The sequence below is a fragment of the Hemicordylus capensis genome, chromosome 6 (assembly GCF_027244095.1).
Source record: "Hemicordylus capensis ecotype Gifberg chromosome 6, rHemCap1.1.pri, whole genome shotgun sequence".
Classification (NCBI taxonomy): domain Eukaryota; kingdom Metazoa; phylum Chordata; class Lepidosauria; order Squamata; family Cordylidae; genus Hemicordylus; species Hemicordylus capensis.
This window is the reverse complement of record NC_069662.1, coordinates 36,487,470-36,514,758: the sequence shown is the minus strand read 5'-3', so window position 1 is coordinate 36,514,758 and position 27,289 is coordinate 36,487,470. Positions and strand designations below refer to the sequence as shown.

Below are 27,289 nucleotides of genomic sequence, written 5' to 3'. Positions count from 1 at the left end.
CCCATCAATTTCATAGGGTGATCCCAAGGTTTCCTAAGATATGGCTCATGGAAGCAAAATGCCTGTCCATTATAAAAGGATTCTCCTTTTGTCCCATGGACCAATCAGCACACCACCATACAAAGCACACGCACCATTTGTGTCCTCAAGAGCTTGGATCATGTCTGGATCGAGGGCAGTGCTGACCAGCATTTCCACATAGCTACGGTACATCTCCTTCATTGCTCGTGTGTTTAGAATGCGGCCCGTCGGCACACGCTCTAGATAGGAGATGGGGAAGCAAAAGAAGAGGAGAAAGTAATACTCCTCTCCAGTCATCGTTCTGACTTACCTGGAAATTTCCCTTACACTGGCACTTAAAGACACAACTCGCCCTGGACACAAGAAGCCCCACTTTTTACTATCTCCCCCACTATCTGATTCTGAGCAACTTCCCTTCATCTGGTTTCATGGAAATTGGGAAGACCACCTTCTTGTGGCTCTCCAGACCCTACTCCAGCTTTGTAGTTTCATTCTCGGTCAGTATTCTTCATTGTAAGGCCTGGGGGGCAGTGACAGCCCCTCATCAATCCTAAGGGCACCCCCTCCCCCCGTCTAATTGTTTATTGGACCTAGGTGAAGCTTCAGCTTCAGCTGAATACTCTGCACAGTCCACATGGAGACGATCATTCTGACCATGCTATGCTCTGCCTAGTGCTGGTGGGGATCCTTTAAGAGAAATTCAGCCCTCTTGAGTTCCTGCACCATCTTGGAAGGTGTTTATGGAGTGCTGGGAAGTGTAGCCCTTTCCAATGCTTTCCTCCTGGAGTTCTTAATAGAAGGCTCTTTCTCTCTTAAAGGGCCCTCCCTGCACAGAGAAAAGCACAGTATTGTGCCAAGATCAGCACAGTGGGAAATGGCTCTCACTTTGAAGATTTTTTTTTTATTTTTTTATTGTCAACGTGCCCCCTGCCCGGAAAATAGTGAAGATCACTGTTCTAGGTCAATGATTTTTCAGAGCTTGGACAAGATGCATCCCCACTGACTCTGAAATAGACAACTTCTCCTCCAAGCCTCTCTCAATCTCCTTGCTTTATTGCTAGGGCACCGGTTCAAGGGGCGAATTGCTGTGCCATCAGTGCCTGTGCTCCTGGCACCCATGGGATTCCAGTGGAATTGCTGCCCCACTCAACTCACCCTCCTCGCTCTGCTGGTCAGGGCTGGAATCCGAGTCAGATGAGGATGCTGCCTCCTTAAGCCATTTTTTCCTCTTCTTGGGAGGCGGCTCAGCTTTCACCTTGGCTGGCTTAGATTTGGGTTTAGATGTCCCACTGGTTGGGGCAGCTTTTGGGGGCACAGGCACAGGGGGGTCAGTTTTCTCCACTTTGGGGGGCTTCTCTGCCTTGGCTAGTTTTTCTGCCTTGGGGGGCTTTTCGGACTTCTCCATCTTAGCGGGCTTTTCCACCTTAGGGCCTTTCTCAGCCTTGGGAGGCTTCTCCGTTTTGTCTGCTTTTTCAGCCTTGGGGGGCTTTTCAGCCTTGGTTGGCTTGTCCGGTTTCTCAGCCTTCTCTGAGACTTCCAGCTTCTCAACTTTCTCAATTTTGGCCGCAACTGGGGCCTTTGGGCCAGAGGCCTTGGGCTGGCTTTGTCTCCTGTGCCAAGAGAGACACAACTGTTAGAGTACCATAATCCAAGCATGGGCTGCTCCACTCATGCCTCAGAGAGGGTCAGGGAGGCTTGAGCTGAGCCAAGAGGCCAGATTTACCGATGCAGGAGAGTTTGGGTGCAAGGGAAGTGGGTGGATAGCACAACAGAGGCAGTCAGTAAGAGGGCGAGGGCCTTGGGAGCTAAGGAGACAAGGTCAGTCTTCAATGCTGCTGGTTTGGGAGAACCAAACACACTAGGACAGGCTAACAAGAACAAGGCCCAACAGCACAGAAAAGCCCCAGCTAGTGAGGTGGGCAAGAATGGCAAGACTTTTATATAGTCAAATCCATACTTGACACCAGAAAGGTATGTGGAAGAGGGTACAGAATCTACTTAGATTACTAGACCAGTATAAGGCAGAGGCTGAGCTCTGTCAGGTGGGTCAAAGAAAGACAGACAGACAGAACTAGACATCCTGTGTGAGAGGAAGAAACGGAGTGAATTGTGGCAACAAAGGTGGTGGTGAGGGATATGAAGGAATTGTCTAGCCCTATGCATACGTTATGCTGAACACCCATGCAATGAGTGTACAGTGTGCACAGGTACAATTATTCACACGTTATGTTAAACACAGGTACAGCAGTATACTGCCTATCTGTACCATGCATTTGAGGGGCCTGTACCCCGGTTCACTTTTAAAATAGACACACACATAGTTATTCACATGCAAAAAATGTACAAGTGTACACATATCTGTACATGCATGCAGTATAATGTATGAATAGGGCTTCTTTCTTAGGGATATTACCTGGACAGTTTACCTCAGCCTTCATGTCTGGGCAGGGGGTTAGGGGACAAGAGAAGCAGTGGGTGTTTCTAGCCACTCAGCTTTCATTAAAAAAAAAAGAGCAATCTGAAAACTTGCCTACACTGGAACAAACTCAGATAAGCAAGCGTTCAACAGGGAATTTTCGTGTTTCCCTAGTGGAACTGACCTCTCGCCCATGAGCCTTCCCTTTTATCCCCTTACCTGACAGTTTGCAGAGGCCGGTGCCAAGGCTTCTTGGAGCAGACACGCACATAATCCTTCTTGTTGATGTTCTCCAAGAACTTAACGTACAGTCGTTGATACCGGTTCTTGGCATCGCCAAAATAGCCCAGATACTGAGGGGTGAAGCATGGAAGGAAGGAATTTAATATCAACACAAAGCCAAGAAAGGATAAAGGAGATTAAAAATCTGAATTCAATCCATCGCACCCCACACAAGCAAGCCTGAGACCTTCTATCCCTGGACCAAGGGCTTTCCTGCCTGTGTTCCACCAAGCACAAATCTTTGCACAATTAGCAAGAGCAAAGTGCCCATGTATGAGGAAATTAAAATGGACCAGGTGATAGACACACTTACATTGCTGGTAGCACAAAACTGACGCTGCCCATCCTTGATTTCAGGGGTGAACTTCTGCAGCAAAGCTTTCTGTACCCGCCAAATGGGGGGTGGCTCCCGTCCAGTCTGAAGGGCAAGCTGTAGGAGGGCAGAGAAAGGGATGCTGGTCACAGTGACGCTAACAACCCACCATCTGCAAGGCCACCTGTTCAGCTATCAAAGCTTACAGTAAAATAAAATTACACACACAGAGCCCCAAACTGTCCATCAAATACTCTTCTATACCCTAAATCGCTTGGCAACAGGGTATGCAGAAGACAGCTATTCCTATATGAGCCTTTGGAGTCAGGCGGTATATACGTTAAATAAATAATAAATATAATTAAAAACTTGCCCAGCAGATGAGGTCCTTTCCCGAGGTCCTTTCCCAAGTGTCTCTGTCTCACCGCTGAAGGTGAGGCAAGTAGCCAGAAGAGAGGGGGCCTTTTCAGAGGTGGCACTCAATCTGAAGTCCCTTCCAAGGTACAACACCGTCAGGCAGAGCTAGCACCTTCATGGTTTTGTTGGTTTTGCCAGGCTAAATTCATTCTGTTCTCTTGGGTGTTTGGTTATCTCTAGTGTTTCAGCCCCTTGGTGTAACTAACTGAACCGGCTCTTATTTTTAGTATTTTAAATGTTTTTAGCAGCCATATTTTTTTTACTGTGCACTTATATTTATTGTTTTTAATTACCAGTGTTCGCCACCTTGATATAAATTTTGATAAGGTGGGATATAAAAGCTTTTCAACAGAGGAAATATAGTTTCTCTTTAAGCTGTTTGAGAAAATGGACTCCCTCAATCAGGTGGCAATCACTGGGAAGCAAGATTTGATTGTTCCAAAGGATTTAGAGTGAAAAGAATGCTTTATGATATTAACTGGGCAAAGGGGCACCTTTTTAACGTGGCAATTCTCTTTATTTAGCAGGGGGAGAGTAACTGGCCTTATCCACCCCCAGCACAGTATCTCCAGTGACTGTTGCTGGTGTCTATCTTATGTTTCTTTTTAGATTGTGAGCCCCTTGGGGACAGAGAGCCATCTTATTTATTTATTTATTTATTTATTTATTCATTCATTATTTCTCTATGTAAACTGCTTTGGTAACTTTTGTTGTTGAAAAGCAGTATATAGATTGTTGTTGTTATAATGTTCAGTCCAGGAAGAATGGAGTCTGTCAAATGGCGGTATTGTACTGTTCAGTGGCAGCACTCTGGCTCCATGATTACAGCAGATGCTAAACTAATACAAGACCAGAACCTGGTTGGACTCTAGCTCCACAATCAGCTAATACAGTTCCTAGGGTATGGTGTGAGGGCAGATGACACAGCTCCCTGTAGAAGCTAAGCAGGTCTGGGTCTGGTCAGTGTTTAGATGGGAAACCACCTAAGAATCCTATGTATGCTGCCTTGAGTTCCATCACAGAAAAGGGGATGGACAAAAATGCAGTATAATTTTTTTTAAAAATGTATATAATTTCACAGCTGAGTGTATCAATAAAATTCAGAGAGTTTCATGAGGACAAGCAAATTGTGGAGAAGTCTATTTTGGGGTGGTGTTTTTTTTAAATTCCCTGAATTAAATAGCAACATATTGCCTTTAAAAAAAGAACACACATACGTTTTGTATACAGATTTCTATTTTTTCATTATATAATTTGTTTAAAGCTGGGATTCCTTCCTCTTCGCTCCTGATATGTTCTGCAATGTTCTTTATAAAGTTCAGATTGTGAAATTCTAAAACTCAAACTATTTTTGAGATGCAATGTTTTTAGTTTTGCCAATGCTAAATATTTCCATTCTGATAAACCAAAGCACAAATCTGGGCCCAGTGAATGGTCTAGGCTCATTTGATGCTGCATCGTTGCCAAAGCTGGGTAGCTGTGAACCAGACAGGTCCCTTGGCTTGGTGACCACTAGACATCCCATGTCAAAATTTGGATTTGAAGTAATATACACTTTTTAAAATTTTAAAAAAGGCACACAATCTGCATAAACTCAAAATCTTACCAAAAAGTACCCCAAAAATATTGTCCTCAACCTTGAAAATGTCCTTCAAATATTATAATCCAAATTGCTCTAATCATAACTTTAAACTATGCAGCCCTTAGGCTCCTTACGCACCTTGAGAGCCTGGACATCCTCAACACGTATGACAAACTCATCACGCTCGCGGAAGATCCCCTCCCCGCCACTCTCCACCTCTTCTTCATCCGTCTCCCCACAAATGGCTGCCGTCTCCTGCTTCTTGGCAAGATGAAGGGGCCGTGTGTCCTCGGGATCCTCAGGCTCAGGGCTAGGGGCCGGTGGCTCTTCGGGGACAGGTGGAGCCTCCTTAGGTGAGGGAGCTGGGGAAATGGGTGGTGGAGGCAACTCGTGCTGCGTTTCTGCCTCCATAGAAGGAGCGGGGCTGGGAGCCTTCTCCTCCACAGGTGGCACATCTGTGGGGAAAACATCAGAAGTGGGGCTTGCAAAGTGATCCTGCAGATTCTATTTTCTTTCATTTTACTCCCATTTATGACCCCACTCTATGTACAAATAAAATATTATTTATTGCATTTCTACACTGTCTAACAAAAAGATCTCTAGGTGGTTTACAGAAAACAAAATAATTAAAATACCAAAGTTAGAACAATTAAAACCTAGAGAGAAAGATTAGATAGAGGGATAAATAGAGGATGGATAGATGGATAGATAGATAGAAATCTCTTGAGAACCCTAGGGGTAGTCATCTGAAAAAAAATTAATTACAGCTTTGAAGATAACCAGCTTGACTGATAATGTCTCTATTCATTATGTTACTACTAAATTTTATGGGAAAGGGCATTTTTGGAAATAGAAAAATTTTCACCAGAACATGTAGTGAAACTGCATATTGTTTTGCCATACACTGAGAATTGGACTGGGAAAAATGTTCCCTTGTATGCAGAAGGGAGTCAGGCTTTAACTTCCTTCTGATTACAGGCTTTAAATTTTAATAAATTAAAAATTATCTGGAGTTCACTTGCCATGCAAGTTGAAAAGAACTTACAGAAAAGGCCTCTAGATCTAACTGGCTGAGTAGCAGTCTTAGATGGGATATTGGGGGTGGGGGAGAATGGTTGTATGCAACAGAAAAGGAACTGGTAAGAGAATATAGACGAAAGGACATGCAAAATATCAATGGGGATTCTATCCTGCCTCAGAATCTGATGACAAAGCAGCATGAAATTTGATAGTTATGTAAGTAAGAACAAACAATGACCAGGAGCCCCCTCAGGGCATAGGGTGGGAACAGGGATTCCTGGCACTCACCACTGGGTTCTCCCTCCTTGCGGTCGGTGGGGTCATAGAGTGCCGAGATGGCCGAGGAAATGCTCTTTTGGAGATCCTGGTTCTTACTGACAGAGTCTTCCTCATCAGATGAGAACGAGGGCAGTGTCTCGAGGTTACGCTTCAGCTCCTCATCGAGCCGCTTGCAGGGGCTGGTACAACTCATCACAAGCCCAGCTGGGTCCCCCTCTGGCCCATCCAAACCTCCAGGCAGCATTGGGGGGGCCATGCTGAAGGGAGGTGGAGGCTGGGAGGAAGAGGAGGAGGATGTAGCTGACGGGGGGCGGGGCGTCTTGGAGGGGCTACCTGAAGAAGAGGCCACTGTAGCCGTGGCACCGGGGGGCCCAACTGTGGTTGACGAGGAGGAGGAGGACGACGGCAGCGTCTGACGCTTGCCTGACTTCAGAAAGTCCAGAAAGGATGCCATGAACCCTGACTTCATCTCAGGCTGTTTCTCTTCCACCTCCTTGATCTTCTGCTTGATTTTCTCACGGGTCTGACTACTGTCCAAACTGCTCTCTTGAGTGGGCTGATGAGATGGGGTAGGAGCCTCCAACTGGGACCCCTCCAAACCTTTGGGGACTGGCAGTTTGATCTGAGAAAAGAGAAGAAGGGACAGGAATTGGGGGAGGGGAGGAATTCCAAGAAGGTCTCCTTCCCTTGCTCCCAGACACTGGCTTTTAGTCTTGACTTAGGGATGTCCTTTGTAGGGTTTCTCCATCCACCCCCAGTGTTTTGCCAGGAGTATACAAATTTAAGATCTATGCAAAGATACTTTGCATAGATTTGCACAACTTATTCTGTTTCCACAGTTATGGATTTCAGAACCCCTGGATGATATCCAAGTTTTCAGAACTTGGATATCAGAACCCCTGCCCGTCCCCCCGTCCCCCCCCAAAACACCCTAGCCGGGAGGGGAGTAGAAGGAGAGAAGAATGACTAAGAGTTCTGTGACCATGGGTAGGATCACACAGGAAGGAAACAAAAGGGCATCAAAAGCCACCTACAGCTAACTGGAAGCCTTGCTCATCTAATCTCTGGTTTTGATCCTCCAGCAGAAACAGACCACCCATTTCTAAACTGTTCTACACTGTCACAAAGACTAGAAACATACCTCCCTTTTAAAATGAATTCTGCGGTTCTCAGGATACCAAATTCCACATCAAACGTAAGATTCTGTGCTTGAGTGGAAACACGTGGCATACACAGGCCTATGAATAACGCATAACCTCTCCACTCACTGGTCCTCAAATGGTCACCTTATCATCTTATTAATTTTCAACACAGAGATCACACAGTCCAGGACTCTGCCACCCACAGACCCTACCATCCAGGTCTGGGAGTGTTCTGCACCAAGAAACCTGAATTCCTTGCCAAGAAAAAAACTATGCTACAGTTACTGTTTACAAATAGTAAACTTTCCAAATCTTATGCAATTGTACTGTTTAGTTCTTAAAAAAAACATAAAAGCTAGTTTAAAGGATGAACATGTTCGAAACACTACGCTTCTGATATGAACACAATTAAAATGACGATTTTACAAACACAATTCCTTTTGGCATCAAAGCACAGCACTCTACACCAAAGAAAAACCCAAATATTTTGCAGTCAAAATAGGCAATCCCATATTGGTGTACCTCCAAATCTGTATGCTTTGTTTGTAGCCTTTCACTGGCTCTTTCAAAGAGGTATAGTGTATGATATATGGTAGCAGGAGGAAAAGGTATGAATAAAGGATGGGTATTTAAGAAATATATCTTCCTTGCAGGCCTTCAGGAGAACCTTAAAGACTCATCTTTCTAGCCTGGTTTTTAATGATATCTGGTTTTAATTTTAATGATATCTCATTAATTTTCTGATTTTAATGGTTTTATTTTTTTATTTAATGTAAACGGCCCTGAGCCACTTTAGGAAGGGTGGTATATAAACTGAATACATAAATAAATATGGTTACAGGGAAATGACTTTAGGCCACAGTCAGGAGGCATATATGTAACCATAGCAAGTTCCACCCCTGAACTCGGGAGCCTTTTTGCAGACACCATGCACATCTTTTCAAAATTATCTCTGAAACAATAATGGCTCAGATGGGGGGGGGGGGAGGTAAGAAAGAGGGCTAAAAAGAAACCTTTAAAAACCCAACCCTCTACAACTCTTATACCACGACAGCTGCTAAATTCCATGCAAAAATTCATGTGCTCAGAAGCACAAAAGAATTCTGCTCATCTCCCTCCCTCTATATGACCTTTTTTTCAAAAACATGTAGGGGAAGGTGTCGGCTGGACTTGAAAAAATCTAAAGGTATCTAAAGCCCAGCACAGTGACCACAAATTAGCATAAATTACTAATCCCTATACTCTTACTTTGAGCACAGAACTTGAATTTCCTCTGTAAATGTGTACGCAATGTATGAACAGCTCTGGCTGCAACCACAGACCACATCAGCTAGCTCTCACAGGCTCATTATCCTTAAGGGATCTCTGGAGCCAACAATTCCTCTACCCAGTTCAAATGCAATGGATTCTAAGAGCCGCTTCACACAGATCAGCAGCAGTATGGCCGCTCCCACAAGATAACCTCCACCATGATAGTGCTGCGCAGAACTGAACCAGCCCCTAGCTGAGGTCGGACTGCAACTCCCATCATCCCCAGCCACAGTGGCCAATAGCCAGGGATGATGGGTGTTGTAATGCAACAACAGCTGGAGAACGAAGGTTGCCTCTCCTCGGTGTCGCGAGTAAAACGTCTGTGCAACATCTTCACTAGAGCCATTGCCATCGCTGTGTTACTGACTACACAGATAAGCTAGTCCACTTGGGAAGCAGGTTCAAATATTCTTGCAGCCATGTGGAGCCCTGATCAAGGAGGTGCCATTGTTGCCAGTAACAGCACCGTCACAAATATGTGTGCACCAGTCTGAAGAAGTCAAGGATTCATTCAGAGCCCATCTACTCCACTAGTTCACTCTGCATCTGAGACAGCACACCAAACCAGAAACCACACATCCTACCAGTTCTCTCTGCCATAGCTACTTACTGTACAACAAATAAACCTTGGCTGATCAATCCGTTTACACCCATATGAATTATCCACTGACTGAAATTTGTATATGGGTAAAATGCCATAGTTGCCTCCTTTGTTTTTCACACACAACTGCAAACGCCATCTTAGCAGATGCTTCTCTGCAATTCTAAGTGCTTGTATTTTTTAAAAAAAATCATTATTATTTTAAGTTTGCTGCTCAATTAATCAGGGGCATCTTTTTAGTTGACTAATCGGTCTTTAAATTGATTAATCAATTACATAAATAAATACTAAAGGCCCAGGCGCTACCCATTTACTCTGACACCCCTTTGAAGATCCCCTTTCCTACCATAGGCTCGGCCACTGATCAGATAAACCCCATCACCTCACCATCCCAGCTTACCTTGAGCGGTTTGAGGGACTCCAAGCCTGCTCCTGGCTCAACCCCCTCCTCCCCGGCTTTCTTGCCCCTCCCTCTCCCCCGGCCACGGGGTTTCTTGGTGCCGTCATGAGCTACGCCATGGGGCGGTTCAGTTAGGGGCCGGATGCGAGGCCTCCCGCGGGGGCGAGGCGGGCCCTCTCGCTTGGGCTTGGTGGGCTTGCGGCCTCGGCGTTTGGGCCCCTCCATGAGGCCACTGTTAGGCGGGCAGAAGTCTATGTCGCCCATAGGGCTGAGGCTGGTCCGGTTGGTCCGGCAGCTAGAAATGAGGTCAGGCAGGAGGTCGGGCAAGCGGCGGCTATTGAGACGGATGTCGGCTGGCACGTCCTCTTTGTCCTCGTCGTCTTCAAACTCATACTCCTGGGCATAGTTCTTTTTAGGGGGCTGGAAAGGCGGCTCCCGCTTCTTGAGCAAATGGAACGAGGAGGTCTTCAGCAGCTTCTTGGGCTTGGAGGAGCAAAAAATCGGCGACGTCAGACCCGACTTGGATTCAGAAACGGGAGCCGTCCCGTGCTGGCCAGACTGAATGAGGCCCAGCTGCTCTGTATTGACTGTCGAAGGCAGCTCGTGCTTCACCGACACGGAATCCAACCCCAAGTGCTGCCCATCCCCACTTTCCGAGGGGCAGTAGCTCTGGTACCCTTGTCCTCCTGGCATCATGTCATAGCCACCCCCTTTCATCCCCTCGCCCCTCTCCATGCCCTGGGTGCCATCGTCTGGCTTAGGGAACTCATCCCCAGCACAAGGGGGAGGCCCAAACATGTCCTCCATGCCCGGGAAGAAGCTACGGTCTTCGTCTTGCAACAAAGAGTCCGGGAAGCAGATGGAAGTCAGGGGGACAAAGCGCTGCTTGGCCCCTTGGGGGCTGGGGCTCTCAAACTGGTCCTTGCCCTCCAGCTGGCCTTGAGGGACTTGCTGAGAGGAATCTGGGTCCAAGCTGGCATCAGGAAGGAGATGCTGCTGAGTCTGGACTGCCCCACTTTGCCCCAGGTGGGATTCCAAACTCAACTCGGGCTCCAAGAAGTCCTGGATCTCTTGAGACTGGGAGAGGTTGCCCTGCGGCATCACCTCCATGCCCTCAGACTGCATTCTTTCTGTCTGCAGCTGGCCTTGGAGCTGCGGGGACTGCTGAGGTTCAAGGAGCTGCGCCTCCATGCTCTGGGAACGCACGTGAGCTTGGTGCAGGTGGGCTTCCAAGGCCTGCATCTGCAGCTGTGGCGAGGGCGCTTCGGCCTGGTGCATGCGCTGAGGCTCCATCAGGTGGACGTCCAGTGGGGTGCGAACCTTCCCACGGGAGTGCAGCTGGCTCTGGGTGTGAGTGAGCACCGACTGGAGCAGCTGAGACTGCTGCTGTTGCTGCTGCTGCTGCGAAAGGGAGAGGGAGGGCAGATCGGGAGGGGAGTCCAACATCAACGTGCCACCCTGCTGCCCAGGCATCAGTCCATGGGACTCCATGGGGTGAGGCTGGGAGGCATGTTCAGGCGTTTTCTGCAGGTACGAGTGGGCCTGGGACATCTCTTTGCCGCCAGCGTCCATGTGACCACCCTGGAGGTGCTGCTCCACCGACTTCTTTATGTCCTGTCCGTAAGAGTCCATGGAGCCAGCCTGATGGCTGTAGTGGACAACGGAGGTGGCCAAGGACTCTGGCGTGGAGCGTGTGTGCGGGTACTCCTTGGGCCTCTCTCCTTTCTTCTTGTCCTTTAGGCTCTGCAGGGACATCTCGAGGCCTTGGTTGTCCAAGTTGGAGTTGGTCCGGATGACACTCTGCAGGTGGTAGCGCTCCTCTGTCTTGCTCAGCTCATACCCCATCCCTTTACCAGCCCGCTCTTCGCATTCTACCATGCCTTCATTGGGCACTCTTGGTGGGCTCTGCGACTGCAGCAGGTGCTGGATCAAGAATTCCTCGTCTTCCGTTCGCTCGGACGACAGCAGGTCCGAGTCGGCCTTGGCTTTACCATACGATGACGCCCTCTCCATTCCTCCTTGGGAACTCTGGTAGCTCTGGGTGTGAGCCGTCTGCATGAAGGAAGGAGACAACACAGAAGTCAAATACTTCTGAGACTGCCCAGGTGATGCCACACTCTGGGGCCGGTTCGTGGTGGGCGATTGGAGAGGCCGAATGATCTGGGAAGGGCTCGCATCTGGAAGATTCTGGCTGTGTGAATAGCCGATGGACTGGCTGTGCCCTGGCATCGCGGGCGAGTGGCCAGTGCTGTAACTCAGTGACGGGCTGGCCGTGGGCATGCCTTGTGAATGTGCCGGTACGTAACTTGGTGTCTGGCTGACAGAGACGTGTGGCTCGGCCTGGACACTGTACCCGACAGATGACAAGCCCTGCAGCTGCTCAGGTGAGTAAGTTTGATTCTGACACGTTTGTAGTCCTTGCCCGCCTTGACCGGCCTGACCCTGCTGGGCCTGCCCTGCTGTTGAGTAACTCTGGGCCTTGCTCACACTCGTGAGGTCTTGGGCTTGGCTGCTGCTGAAGCCTTGTGAGGCCTGGCTGACCGAAGACAGATTCTGCGGCTGGCTGACAGAGTAGCTCTGCGTTTGGCTCATGGAAAGCAGGCTCTGGGGCTGCCCGGGCGAGTAGGCCTGGGACTGGCTTGCAATGACGGAGCTGGGCTTGGGCGTGGATGAACTATAGTTGCTTTGGCACTTGGGCGTGGCTGTGGAACGGGGTGGCTGGCGGGAGGCCGAGTAGCTCTTGGATTTGGAAGAGGAGGCTGTGCCGGAGTAGCCAGGGGACTGGATGATGGGACGGTAACTTTGGGAAGGTTCTTGCCGTGTGGCCTGAGGAGTCTTCTGCTGCTGAGAACCTTCGCTGCTGGCGGGGGACTGCTCACCCAGGGGACTACAGGACAGACTGGAGCGGTGGGGCATCTGCTGGTAGCTACCTCCACAGCTCAGGTAGTGCTGGAGGGAGTGGGCGGCAGGTAGCTGCGGTTGGGCACTGGAGGGCCTCTGGTAATGTTTGATCACGCTATCTTGCCGGGGAATCGCCCGCTCGATGGAGGAGGCAGGTGAGCTGGAGAAGACAGAGGTGTTATAAAGCTGGGACGTCTGGTCCGACGGCCCCAGCGAGGATGACAGGAGGTTGAACTGGGATGGGAGATGCCGCGAAGCGGATTCTTGAGCACTGCGGTACGCGGAGCTCTGAGAGGGCAAGCCTGTGCCCAACACTGCACTGCCCAGCCGGTCAAAGCTGAGGGACGAAGGGACGCTGGGCTGAGAGGATTTGATGTGAAGCAAGGGGTCGTGAGGGGACAAGAGGCCGTTGGAGGTGGGACTGAACGTGGCGTCCTGCAGGGTGAGTGAGGAGGTGACGGGGAAGCTGCGTCCGCTGAAAGAGGCGGGGTGCTGGTAAGCAGAGAGGGCTGACGATGAGGGGAAGGTGCCGGAACCTGGAAGGGCCCCCGAGATGAAGAGTTCGGCTGGCGCTGGAGTGTGCATGGCTGTGAGGAAGGAAGGGAGAGTCAAGTTAGGTGCTTCTGGTCAAAGTCTCAGAAATTATAGGCCACCCACACAAGGAGACACCAAGTCTCAGCTTCTCAGTGAGCGGCAGTAATGAGGAGACTTAAGCTGCACCCAAAGGGTCAACAAAACATCCTCCTAGAAGGCACCACCACAAGACAGGCTTGCCTCTCACGTAAAATACAGGATTACCACAGCGAAGGCCTGTTCGACTCAAAATATCATAACCCAACACCACAGCTGATTCTCACCTAAAAGGCAAGATGGTCTTGAGATGTAGAATTTCTGGGAATTTTGAAGCTATGGAGGAAGGATTCTCCCACCCCTATGTGCATATATTTTCCTTTTGAAAACCAGCTATATAATACAATATTTATTTTATCATCAGAATTTAGTTCAGTACTTTAAGAACCTAAAAGATACTATGTATAACTTGGCACGTAAAACTGTGGTGTGCAGTATACTTATGCAATTTAAAAGGTATAACGGCCTTCATTTTATTCAAACTATAAATACCAATATACTCCATAATAGAGATGGAGCAACAAGCTGCTGCACCTGAAGGTGCCTAAACATCTTTTTGGGTAGTTTTTGCTAGTTGGGAGAACGGGAATGGGAGCTGAAAATGTAAACCATCAGCATGATAGTAAACAAATGGACAGTTTTATTATCTGGATTGAGAAAAGTCTCCTTTCCTTAAAGGTAAAGTGTGCCGTCAAGTAGATTTTGACTCCTGGTGCCCACAGAGCCCTGTGGTTTTCTTTGGTAGAATACAGGAGGGGTTTACCATTGCCTCCTCCCATGCAGTATGAGATGATGCCTTTCGGCATCTTCCTATATCGCTGCTGCCCAATATAGTACCAGCAGGAATTCGAACCAGCAACCTTCTGCTTGTTAGTCAAGCATTTCCCTGCTGCGCTACTTAAGGTGGTTCCTTTCCTTACTGTAAGCATTATCTAGAAAGAGAAGGATCAATACAAAAGCCTGTACTTTTTTACCAGAGGGGAAAGTGGAATAAGAATACATACGACTAGCCACAATCCTTGTGACCTCTACCATGTCATTTAAACAACAAAAAATACTGCCTGGAAAAATGCTACCATCTCAAGTTGCTTTTTTAAGTCAGAATCAGTTTCTGAAAGACCAATAGTTTGTAATGTTGAAATTTCATTTTCATCTCTGTGCACTGACATCCTGACTAAATTTACTAGAGGAAGTCCTACTGAAACTTAGTAGTCTTTTGGACTACTCCCTGAGATGTTTTGCTGCTGTTGTTTGTTCTTCCCTTTTATATTTTGTAGCTCTTGGTTTTATTCTTTGTGCACCGTTTTGTAAAGATTTTATCTTAAAAGGCGGTATACAAAATGAACAAATAAACTGCATTCCGTCCAGTGTGCCCTGTAACAGGGATTCCCAGATGTTGTGGACTACAACTCCCATAATCCCCAGCCAAAGGCCACTGCAGCTGAGGATGCTGGGAGTTGTAGTCCACAACATCTAGGAATCCCTGTTACAGAGAAGACTGATTCCATCCCCCGTAATTTTCCTCCAAACCTTCATATCTCAAACCGGTTCCTTACCATCAAAGGCACATTAGCTCATCAACACAAGACCTCCCACAAAAGCTAACCAAATGAAAGACCTCCCCCCCCCCCGCAATTCAGTGCTAACCTGGGTGATACTCTGGAGTAGTAAGTTACCTGTTTGCCAGGATGGGGTCCGGAACTGGGAGAGCAGGGAGGAAGCGGAAGGGCCAGGCTGCGGTGCCCGCGACTCCAGCGCCGAGATGAGGTTCATGACAGAGGCGTCCGGGGTGGCACTGCTGGCATGGTGGAGCCCTGTCTCGAATAGGCCAGAGAGACCTGAAATGAGTGGAGGAGAGAGAGAGAGAGAGAGAGAAAGAAAGAAGATGAAGTGCTGAAAGTCAACGAAAAACACATAAGCAATACATCCAAAGAGGCTGAGCAGAGAGCCCCATGATGGTTATTAGAGGGACCATGGAGAAACCAGACAGACATTGGCTTCAGAGACTGGCCAAGTTTTCTTTGGAGCGGGGTAGGGAAATCAGCCAAAGGCCAGGCATGCACAGAGCGAAGTGGGGGAAATGAGATGCTGGCGGCAGGTGGTTGCTGGGGAAAGAGAGTCAGGAAAAGCAAGAAATGAAAGACAGACAAGAAACTGGAGATGGGACCAGTAACCCATTAACGGTTAGAAGAATCAGCTCAGGTAGAGGCTATGGAATCAAAGGGGTGGAGCATAATAAGCAAAGTAAAGCTGGAGCCAGGTAAGGTGGTCATTCGCGCTTGCTTACAAAAATGAGAGGACAGAAAAGGAGGGGGGAGTGTAAAAACATGCAAGTACACAGAATGGCGGGGGGGGGGGGAGAGAGAGAGAGAGAGAGAGAAACCGAGAACAGTACCTGCCGGGTGGTGGTTTGTGGCGTAGCCCTGTAAAGGATGAGGGGTGGCGTATGCTTGGCGGTGCAAGATATCTGTGTCTGGGTGTGAGCTTCGGGATCCGCCGTACACCAAGCTAAAGGAGGGAGAGAGAGAGAGACAGGCAGTCAGAACTGGCCGCTTGCCAGGGTGTATAGTCAAGATTGTTTCAAGGCACTTAAATACTTTAAACATCCTGACTGTTCACACAAAAGGCTGGTTAAAAGAGCTTCTTCAGAGCTTTTGGATGGAAGGCTTACTATTCACATTTGCATTAGTGACTGAAGGTGAGAAATGGAGAGTGGTATTTCTTTCAGCTGTTTTTTGTGGGAAAGGAAGCAAGGGTTCTTTAGTTGGCCCAGGGCAACTGTTATCCTTTGGCCTTTTCTCTGTAAAATGGGCATATCGATGCCCAGGAAGATGAAATAATGACTGCAAGCATTTGTTTATTTACTCCATTTATATCCTGCCCTTCCTCCAAGGAACTCATGGTAACACACATGGTTCTCCCCACCGATCCTTGTTACAACGGACCTGAAAAGTAGGGTAAGCTGAGAAGCAGTGACTGGCCCAAGATCACCCAGTGAGCTTCATGACTGAATGGGGATGTGAATGGACTTCCCTGGTTCTATCCAACTGCTACACCACATTGAAACATGCTACAGAAATGAAATCTGACCACCATGGGATCATTCTCCCCTACATTCCAGATGCCCAGAAAAAATAACCAAGACCCCTGGACATACTTTCCCTTCTCTATCCTATCGCCTCTCATCAGCAACCCACATATGCAGGAAAGAGAACCAGAATGTGGAACTAGTGGTGCATGATGGGAAATGTAGTCCCCACCTCCTGCTTTCCCATAGCCTCTGTGCCTGACCTGCATCCCCTCCTCTTTCTCCCTCTCACTGCCTCCCACTCACACAGGAAGATGCAGCTGTCTAGCCCAGAGGCCAAAACACAGCTTGCAAAAGAAAAACTCCCCTAGATCCTGACCTGCTTCCTCAGCCGTGGGTGCTGCCAAGATCTCTCCACCCTCATTGGCAGCCCTCTCAGGTCAACTCCCCTTCCCAGCCCGGCTGACTGCTATCTTTTACCTGCATTCCTTCTCTGACACACCCCTAAATAGCCCATTTTCCTCTGAATTATACAAATATTCCACCCTTTAAAAATGACTTGATGCTTAGGTCAGTTTTGCAGCCAACCGTCAAAGCAATGCGTGCTCAGGCGGCCTTCCTCTCAGCTACAGAGTTTCCCTTCTCTCGGGAGGTTCTATCTCCCAACTGCCTGGCCTCCACTACTAGAAAAGCCACAACTCCTGGTTCTCAACACCTTGTCATTCCCCTTGTCTGCTGCGTCCCAAATACACATGCTAAGCCAATGTTTCAACTGCTCCTAATAGAAAACCCAGACGTTCTCCTTCTGGCCTCGCTGAGACTGCAATCCTAAACGCACTTCCCAGGGAGTAAGTCACACTGAATACAGCAAGACAAGACTTCCAAAAAACATGCACAGAACTGGGCTGTAAACCAACCGCACAGTATCCTATTAAGGTGGGAAAACAAGAAGACTGCACTAGAACTGCCCCGCAGGGCTCCCACATACCAAGCCATGCTCCCTTCTCCCGGACTCCCTTTGGGAACCACTCAATGCACCTAATTATGGGCAGCGCTGCCGCTCCTCTCCTCCAAGCACCTAACCAACCCGACACCGTTATTTGTTCGCTGAATGTGTGTGTCAAGGCATGTGCCACAATTCTGCACCTGCCATGCAGGAAATGCAAGCACAGCCCTGGGACAGGAGAAGCGGGGCAGGATGCACACCCTGCTCTGCAGAGAGGCATCCAGGCAAGCTGGCCCCGCGAGCCACTAGCAAAGACGCCAGCATGCCTGGCCTCGGGAGCAAGGCTACCTGCTGAGGCCTTGCACGGAACACAGGAAGTGGCAAAGCCAAAAACGAGGCCCAGCGATCGAGGCGGAGGCCCACCTTGCCACAAGTGCTGGCAACCCGCTCCACACAGCTTGCCCACACACAACAGCCGTGCAAGGATGGATTGCAGAGGAGGAGGAGGAGCAGCAGCAGCAGCAGCAAGGCAACCACGCTGCAAAGGGTTACAGGAAACAGGAAATAAAAGACTCTTTCATTCACCCTCACCACTGTCTCCGTCCTTCACTTGCTACAGTGCACTGTGTCAATAGTTCAATGGAGAACCATCCTAGCACAGAAGGAGACACACACACACAGAGAAAGCAAGAGGTAGCTACCTCTCAATCAGCAAAGGCTAGCACAAAACTCAGATCACTGCCTTTTCCAGATAATGCTCTGGCCCCTTACTTAAGTGGTCAGTAGATGATGGGAAAACCCTCCTGATCAGAAGCTGTAAAGGAAGCACAAATCAAGCTATTGGCCGCTAATACCCAAAGTAAAGGACTCAAATGGTGGTTTTTGTACACCTGACCCCTCATTGTACCTGAAAATGGTGCCCTACATCCGGGTGTAAGTATTTACAGAGTGAAATAGCCCACCTACTACTTTTCTCAGGTGGATCATATTGTACAAGGTGCTTTCAGATCTTGAGTTTATTCCTCTCTGCAAGTCGGGCGAGGTCAATCGTTAGTATTACGCCAATTGTACAGGTGGAAAATGGAGGATGAAAGAGCGCAACTCTTCCAAGGCCATGCCATACCAGACTCAGGCATGACTCTCTGACCCCCTGGGACACACTAGCTCTTGCCTACAGGGTCTGTAACCTAACACGCCACATAACTGCTTGCAAGAGGAAACATGTAACACCCTGCAGAGGTCCAGAACGCATGAAGAGCAGCTAAGATGATTGGACCTGGAAACTATGATGGGCCCTTATCACTTACTTTAGCCTCTGTTTCCCCACTAGGACATTGGGAAGAAGAGTGACTTACCACCAGGATAGTCTGAGGATGATGAATGACATAAAGACACACCTTGATACCAACCCCAAACCATTGGGATAGGGAGGGTTACATTTCTAAAACAGTCTAAAGCAGCACAAGATTCACACAGCCAAAACGATTACAAAATTGTTAATGTACTTCTAGCTTCTCGTATATTTTGACACAGAAGAGCAGAAGTTAGGAAGAAACATAACACACATTACCCTTTAAGAGAAGGATATATTCTTGCACCCAGATTAAAAAAGAAAAACCTAAGTACCACCTCACTACCCCTTTCCAGAGTAAGCTGGCCTACAACAGTAAACTAATCCCTTCTTCTCTTGAAAGTAACCCTTCTCTGGCACTTGCTTTCAGTTGTAGGGATGGAGTGTGACTATGGAGAGTTTGCAACAAGTTACAGGGTGGGGGGAAACGCCACATGCTAATGAAGCCAAGGCTGCATGTGCAACAGCCAGAGAAGTCGGGAGCCAGGGTATTCTCTGCAAAGACACAGCCACCAGCCACAAAATGACACACCTGTTAAAGCGAAATAAAAATCATACAAATTGGGCAAGTTTCCATCATTTGCAAACTCTGCCATTTTTCCTAATTTTTGAATTTGGCATGGGGAGGGTGTGGGAGGCAGTGACTTGGTATGAAGAACTGAGATGATTGGGGAGGGGGCAGGAGTAAAGCAAAGGGAAGAGATTCCATGAGAGTGTCCAGGATATTTGCCAAATGAGTTTATCTATTTGGAGCCCTGCCCAAATAACCGCTAGCCCCATGAAGACTAGAAACATGCTATTTTAAAGAAAATAGCCACTCTCTGTACACTGTGCAAGCTACTAGAAGGTAGCTTGATTGTAACTAGACTGTACTAGAGTGCTCTGAAGCTCAAGGAAAGACATGCTGTTTCCTAGACACAGTTTGCACAAATGCATGCCTCAGGTTGTCACCATTGCTTAGAGTGGCTTACTTTATAAGCCAAATGGCACACAAACACAGCACACTGCTGAACATAAATGGCATGAAATGCATTCACAACAGGGAGCCACCCATCTATTTGTAGAAGTGGCATATCACAACCAACACATGCAGCATGCAAGTGCATTTCCTGAATCCTTGCAGATGCAGGTGCATATAGAACAGCATGTGGCCAGCACAGCAATAACACCTGCTTGCTAGCTGCAACCAACTACCTGCAGAACAAGGTGCAAAATCCACACAGGACAACACGGAGACACAGCCAGGCCACACAGGCAGAAAGCAGAGGCAACAGAAACTGGAACTGCAGAAGGAGGAACCTCATGGAGAACAGATGTCTAAAAATGCACACAGTGCAGCAAAGGCAGGGTCACATCAGGAGTTTACCCACCAAACAACAGACATGCCATGGGATATAAACATACTACATGGATTTCCAGCATTCCAAAGTGCAGGGCAGGGTTCCTTCTAACAGAGGTTCCCAAATGTTGTTTACAACTCCCATAATCCCCAAGCAAAAGCCTTTTCAGCTGGGGATTCTGGGAGTTGTAGTCAACAACATCTGGGAGTCCCTGTTAGCTGGAACACTGGTGCAGAGCTGTAAGCCTGCCACTTGGCAGTGCTGTGTGTAGTTTGTGCTGCTGTGCAGACACAGAATGTGATATTGGATGAAGGACAGTTATTGTGAGATCCTTTTTGTAGAGTTTTCAACACCTGGTGAAGTCTCCAAAGCCAGACAAGAGACTGATAACTGGAAAAGGATTCACTGGCTTACATGGCTCCTTGGACCTCCTCCTAATTATCTAAAGCTACACACATAATGCAAAATAAGCAAATGTATGCAAAACGGCATGATTTATAAAAGTTGTGGAATACAGCTTTTCTGGAAACAAATTCTGAGCAGCCTCTAACACTGTTCCCTCTAACAGAGATTCCCAGATGTTGTTGACTACAATTCCCAACATCCCCAGCTGCAGTGGCCTTTGGCTGGGGATGTTGGGAGTTGTAGTCAACAACATCTGGGAATCCCTGTTAGAGGGAACACTAAGCTTTTTTTTTTTTTTTTAAAGACCAAAGCACAGACTGCACACAGCCCTGGCAACATATAATCTCAGGTGTAACCTCGCCAATGCACACCACATGCAAGATCAGCAGAAAAGTATTTAGGGCACCTAATGGCTGACATCCAGATTAAGGCAGCACTGGCATTAAGAGTGAGGGGCAATTTCTGCTGATCTCCCCTTCGCCTCCTGAAAAATATGTCCCAATATGTTGCATGACCCTCAGGGACGTATTTTTGGGAGGCACAGTGGGCTTCAAAGGAAAGGAGAGATTATTAAAAAAAACCACCCCTTCCCCATCGCACTAGCCCCATGTTAGTCTGTGTCAGACAGTCATGTTTGTGCATGCTTAAATGTAGCCACATTATGACATGGTAACCACTTCCAGAGGGGTAGCCATATTGATTTGCAGCAGCAAATATACCTTGCATGTGATGAAGTGGACTGTAGTCCCCAAAAGTTTACACTTCAATAAGTGTGCTGAGTTTTTAAGATGTTTTCACACTATGAGATAAAATACATAACAATCACATGGTAGTAAAACCGTAATGTATGAGAGAAGGAGCACTCACCCTATGGGCTCCAGCATCTACAGGATGCCAAGGCCAAAGCATGCACACATCACCACTGCCCAACACCCTAACAGTGCCACAAGAACAGCCAATCTGCAAAGCAGAGTATTAAATTTTGGACTCATGAGGCAACAGGCAGTGGATTCTTGAGGGTGAAGATCAAGAGAAGCATGGTGATGAACTGGAGACATTAATGAGAGACAAATCAATAGATCAAGAAAGCAAAGCTACCCCAGGAAACAAAACAACTGGCATTGTTGCCAAATTATCTCAAGACCAGAAGAGCTGGTCTTGTAGCAAGCATGAATTGTCCCCTTTGCTAAGCAGGATCTGCCCCGCTTTGCAATTGAATGGGAGACTATGTGCGTGTGTGTGCGTGAGTGCACGTGAGAGATCACACTGCAAGATATCCCCCTTAGGGGATGGAGCCACTCTGGGAAGAGCACCTGCATCCTTGCATACAAAAGGTTCCAAGTTCCCTGTCTGGCATCTCCAGGATAGGTCAGAGAGACTCATTCCTGCAACCTTGGAGAAGCCGCTGCCAGTCTGTGTAGACAATACTAAGCTAGATGGACCAATGGTCTGACTCGGTATACGGCAAGCTTCCTACGTTTCTATTATAGACCCCACTTCACAAATAGATACCAAGATACCAAGCTGGTCCACCACATATTTCCATCACACCAGCTCAACCTATGACCTCTGAAATCGGCCTTGTAAATAGCCCCTGAGTGGGTTGCTCCTGATAACCAAGAACTGCCTTCAGATGACCAGGCCAGGAAGTAAATTTTTCAGTTAGTTTGCTGTATGTGCCTGAAATGATTAATGTTCATACATCTGAGTGGAAAGGCTAATACAAGTTTTGTGGGCTAGAAACTTTTGTAGACTTATTTACAAGGCTGCCTCAAATCCATCTGTTAACACAGTCACAGAACTGGCCTATACCATATCACAGAGGCAAAGAGAGAAGAAGCGGAGCTTAAGCCTACCTGGAAACCCTCTGCTCTAGAGCCCCTGACAGTCAACCTCATATTGGTAGTCCTGCTATTGGGGGGGGGGAGGGGAAGCAGTAGAATATGACAGAAATGTATTCTGCATGCACTCAGAGACATGCTTACTACTATGTCACAAAAGCTGCAAAGGCGGCAGAAACTCCTCTGTGCCACACACATCACAATGAACGCACACCCATGCTTTCAAGAGGAAACCTAGTCCACTGCACTTCAGAAAGGTCTCTCCCTTTTGAAGGCAGCAGGAAAGAGAAAGGTAGATTGAGGAAAACGCTAGACAATAGAATGGCACACTTTTAACACACTAGGCCAGAAATTCTCAAACTTTGTCCTACAGATACTGAGCCTCCCTACTCCACCAACACAACTACTCCAAGGCTCTACAAATGTAACTGAACCACAATAAAAATGATTCATTCCTTGGCAGCTCTTGTCCCAGGGGCGGTGGCGGGGGGGAATTGGAGGGAAAGGATGCTTTAGGGAGACAAGCTTAGAAGCCAAATGCTTGTAAACACTGGGGTATTACTCCATGGGGGAGACATACAAAAACCAGAGATAAGGAACACAGCATCGTTTTGCTTGGTCAGTGTTTGCACATATATGTACAGTAAAGATGTCTCTGTTTTTAGGTGTTCTCATTCTGCCTTCTGGCCCACACAAGACACACATACGTGTGTAGATTCAGGTCTCCCATGATAACCACTGTTGCACGGCCCCACTCACATATCAAGAACTTGCCCTGGCCAGTGTTCCCTCTAACACAGGGTTTCTCAACGTGTGGGTCCCCAGATGTTATTGGACTTCAACTCCCATGATCCCCAGCCTCAGTGGCCTTTGGTTGGGAATTATGGGAGTTGAAGTCCAATTACATCTGGGGACCCACACGTTGAGAATCACTGCTCTAACAGAGATTCCCAGATGTTCTTCACTACAGCTCCCAGCATCCCAGCTGCAATGGCCTTTGGCTAGGGATTATGGGAATTGTCGTCAACAACATCCTCAGAATCTGATGAACCATTTTGCTACAGTTAAGCCCTATTCACATATTATGTTCAATCGTACAACAAGTGCACACAGGTACAGATCTGTACACAAGTATTCATACATTATGCTGAACACAGGTACAGCAATGTCCTTCCTATCTGTATTTGTACAGCAATGCACTTCCTATATGGGGCCTGTACCCAGGTCCGTTTTATAAATGAATGCAGATACAGTCATTCACACAAAAACATGTAGGAGCATACAGGCACCTCTATACTCATACAACATAATGTCTGAAGATGGCTCCAGAATCCTGCCTCCACGAATTCCCTACACTAACCCACTAGACCCAACATCACTCCCAGAGAACCCTAGTTCTTTCTCCTATAGTTCTTCAAGGGCCAGTCCATGGTGGTGACATGGGCCAGGGAAAACCACCTACCCACTAAGCAATCCACGCAACCACTGCTTCATTTGAACAAGTATGTGCGCATCATTAGTATGTCAGCATCAGTAGCATTCGAACAGCACATCCAGACCACAGAGCAGTGAGAACTGGTACATTAACACCACACGCGTACAGTACACATAGCAAGCACATTTATGGTGACCATGTGGGAACACTTGTATGGGCCTTATATTGCCCAGATCAGTGCCACATTTAAACCAGGCCTCAGATTAATGCCTTCTCCTCAAGAGGATAACAAGCAGAGGGTTACCTCAAACAGTATACACAAGAATTCCTTGCCCAATGCTAAGATGCAGCTTTGAGGGAGGGGGCATCATCATTTGCATTTAGGGAGTGAAATAAGACGCAATAATTGCACAGAGGTGGGGACAAGCGCAAGTGATATGGCACAAGATGCCACACTGGAGAGCCAGCGTGGTGTAGTGGTTAGACTGCTGGACTAGGACTGGGAAGACCAGAGTTCAAATCCCCATTCAGCCATGAGACTTGCTGGGCGACTCTGGGCTCCTTGGAGGAAGAGCGGGATAGAAAATGTAATAAATAAATAGATAGATAGATAAATCCCCTCACCTATGTAAACAGAAAGACTTGGAAGGAGAATGAAGGAGCAAACTGGCCTCTTCGGCCAAAATAAGAGTCCTTGTTGTTGCAGGAAGGGAGTGGAGTCTAGTGGGAAACAATAAGGAACACTCCACTTTCCTGAGCTGTTAAGAGTGGGGGTAGGAGTGGGGATTCAGGACTCCTGGCTCCTGAAAGAAGAAAACAGGGCCTGGTGGGTTCAAGGGTACAGCATTTCTGGGCTCTCTGGCAGGAAAGCAAGGCCTAACTGGTTGGAACAGAGTTATGGCTGGGTATAAAGATCCTGGACTCCACAGCTTTTCCAAGAGGGGAGCAGGATTATTGGGTTCAAGGGGCTATTTCTGGGGAGAACGACTGGGCTGTGTGTTGAGAAGCCAGGTTGCAAACCTTCTCTAGAAGATAATGAGGTTGCTGGGCTTGAAGAGGAAATGGCCTGCAATGCTGTTAAGCCAACAAAGGAAAAGGGCTTCCAGCCACAAGGGCAGCCAACCCTCTCCCACCTTTCCAGGTGAATGGGGTGGATTAGATGTATTCTTGGTGGAACCCCCTCATAATTATTCCCTTCACATTAACAGAAAGAAGCACCTCAGGGTCAGGCTGGAGGTTTAAAGCCTGAAATCCAAGGGCTCCACCCTCCTCTGCTGGGTCCCACCTTTTATGGCCCTCCTCTACTAATGCTATCATCACAGTGTAAACCACCCAAGCAGCAGTGGATATGGTCCCTAGTTTACAAGCACAGCATGAAGGGAGTCACAGGGCCTGAAAAGCTCGTGGCACCCAACTTCACAGAGATAATGGGAATAATGGGGGTTTCCAGAGGTACTTCCCTCCCTCAATTGGCAGGAGCCTCACACAAGGTATGTCCCTGCATTACACAGCTTCAAGACCTGACATCTATGCACACAAGAAAAGGCATTTTAATTTGCATACTTATTATCGGGGGGGGGGCGGTGTCACATAATTTATCCATAACCAACCATATGGATAAGACAGAGGATGCACCCAAGTTGTTCCACAACCTTGTGAATTAGGGAGTGAGGACAGAGGTCCTGCTCAGCCCATCTCTTTTGGTACCAGCCAGGGGGTCTTCATCAGCATAGTGCTGCTGAGATCTGAAAAAAGGTCCTCAGGTGCACAGTCTCCTTAAATGTGTATGGCGGGAGGGAAATTAACGTTGCTCCTCCCTCTCAATCCAGGAGAAAGACGGGCCTCAAGGAATGCCGATTTTTCCAGTGCATCCTCTGCTCCCAAGTATGGGGCAGAGGCCTCCATCCCATACGATGGAGGAAATGCAGTACATACAATCTCCTTTCCTCCATTAATAGAATAAGGGGTGCCCTCCAGTGGGCACCTTCCAATGCATGCACCCCTAGAGGCAGGGAAGAAGAGAAATCCCAAAGCCATCACACACACTCTCTCTTTCTCTCACACACTCCTCGCCTGCATGGAATCAAACACCTTCGCCCTGCAGAGATTGTGGGGTTGCTTTGCCCAGGAAAAACTGAGGATCAGCACCCCTCCTTACACCCCCACACCCCTTTGTACACATATAGTCTCTCCCACCTTGTCCCGCGTTCCCCTCCATGCCCAGAGGGGCTGGGTGCCCCTGTCGCTCCCCCATTCCACTGCATGGCCTAGAGGCTTAAGCACAGGCCGCCGTCGTCTCCCCCCCTGCACAAGGCAACTCTCCCAAAGCGAGAGGGGAGTCCCACGACTGCACCCCAAATGCCATGCCTTAGGCAGAGGGGCAGGAGCGTGTCCTTCTGCGCTCTTCCCTGCAAGGGGCCGCCCCCGGGCTCCGCACCCCACTTTCTCCCCCCTCCCCGTCTCTCCCAGGCCCAGAGAAGGAGGCGGCGGCCTGTGCACAAGCGAAGGAGAGGCTGGGGGTTCTCCCCCTAGATGCCCGCCAAGCCCAGCCTCTCCAACGCTGCCCGGGAGGGGGGCTCCCTCGGCCTCTCCCCGCCACCCAGCCTCCCCTGGCGGCCTGACCTGGCCTTGGCCGAGCGCTCGTAGCTCCATCCCGGGCCGGCGCCCAGCGGATCCCCGAAACCGGCGCTGGGGTAGTTCCTATCCATGGGGAGGGGGCGCCGGGGAGCGGGCGCCTGGGGCCGGCCTTGGTCCGTCGGTCCGTCTCTCGGCTCTCGGTCTGGGGCCCCCCCTGCGCCTCCCCCCGCGGCGGCGGCGGCGGCGGCGGTCGAGGGGGGGGATCGGGGGGATCGGGGAGGGGGGTTCCCTCCTCCGCCTCCGCCTCCCCCCCTCGGCCGAGGCGCTCCCCCGCTCGGCCTCGGCTCAAGCCACGGGCTGGCGCTGGCGCTGGGGCGGCTGGAGGAGGAGGCGGCGGCGGCGGCGAGCCTCTGGGAGGCGGCTCATGGTGCAGCCATGTTCGCTGGGCGTCTGTCTGCGCTCCGCTCCGCTTCCTCCCACAATCCCGTGCTGGGGAGAGGAGGAGGAGGAGGAGGGAGCGAGAGCGGGCGAGAGAGAGATGGAGGGATGGTGGACGGACCGAGGACGGGAGGGATGGATGGATGGATGGGCAGCCGCTGGCTGCCTGGCAGGAAGGAAGGAAGGAAGGGACAGAGACGGAGAAAGAGAGATGCAGGAAATGGAGCAGGAAGGAGACAGGCAGCAGAGAGAAGATTGGCGGGGGAAAGCAGGCAGGCAGGCAGGCGAGCAAGCGATGGACGGAATGGGCAAGAAGAAGGGGAAAGGACAAAGGCACCACGACGGGTTAGGGGGAATGGGGACAAGTCCGGCCAGGATACAGAGGAAGAAGGGTGGGTAGATGAATGGAGAGAAGGAAGGAAGGAGCGCGACAGAGGAGTATGGGGAGGGGGGGATGAGCCCGAAGAAGCGGGAAGGGAGGGATGGAAAGGGGCCAGGGCAGAGATCAGCAAAGGAGGAAGGAAGGAATGGGGCAGAACGGGTGGAGGGGTAGAGAAAGAAAGACTCAAGCTGGTGAGAACTTTCGCTGGGCACTCTTCAGGTCCTTGAACGT

At 48.9% G+C, this 27,289-nt stretch overlaps 1 protein-coding gene across 1 annotated transcript in view; it reads right to left on the bottom strand.

Annotated features, from left to right (window-relative positions):
- The window catches only part of PRR12 (proline rich 12), a 51,089-nt gene extending 24,061 nt beyond the window's left edge, over positions 1-27,028 (bottom strand). Inside the window, exons 1-10 of the mRNA XM_053260462.1 lie at positions 26,284-27,028; positions 15,711-15,823; positions 14,992-15,153; positions 9,785-13,272; positions 6,340-6,952; positions 5,170-5,486; positions 3,033-3,149; positions 2,657-2,790; positions 1,177-1,631; positions 135-260 (exon numbers count right to left, since the gene is read on the bottom strand). Of these exons, the coding sequence (XP_053116437.1) occupies positions 135-260; positions 1,177-1,631; positions 2,657-2,790; positions 3,033-3,149; positions 5,170-5,486; positions 6,340-6,952; positions 9,785-13,272; positions 14,992-15,153; positions 15,711-15,823; positions 26,284-26,369 (5,611 nt within the window). The 5' untranslated portion in view covers positions 26,370-27,028. The remainder of the gene's footprint in view (positions 1-134; positions 261-1,176; positions 1,632-2,656; positions 2,791-3,032; positions 3,150-5,169; positions 5,487-6,339; positions 6,953-9,784; positions 13,273-14,991; positions 15,154-15,710; positions 15,824-26,283) is intronic.
- Positions 27,029-27,289: the final 261 nt, after the last annotated feature.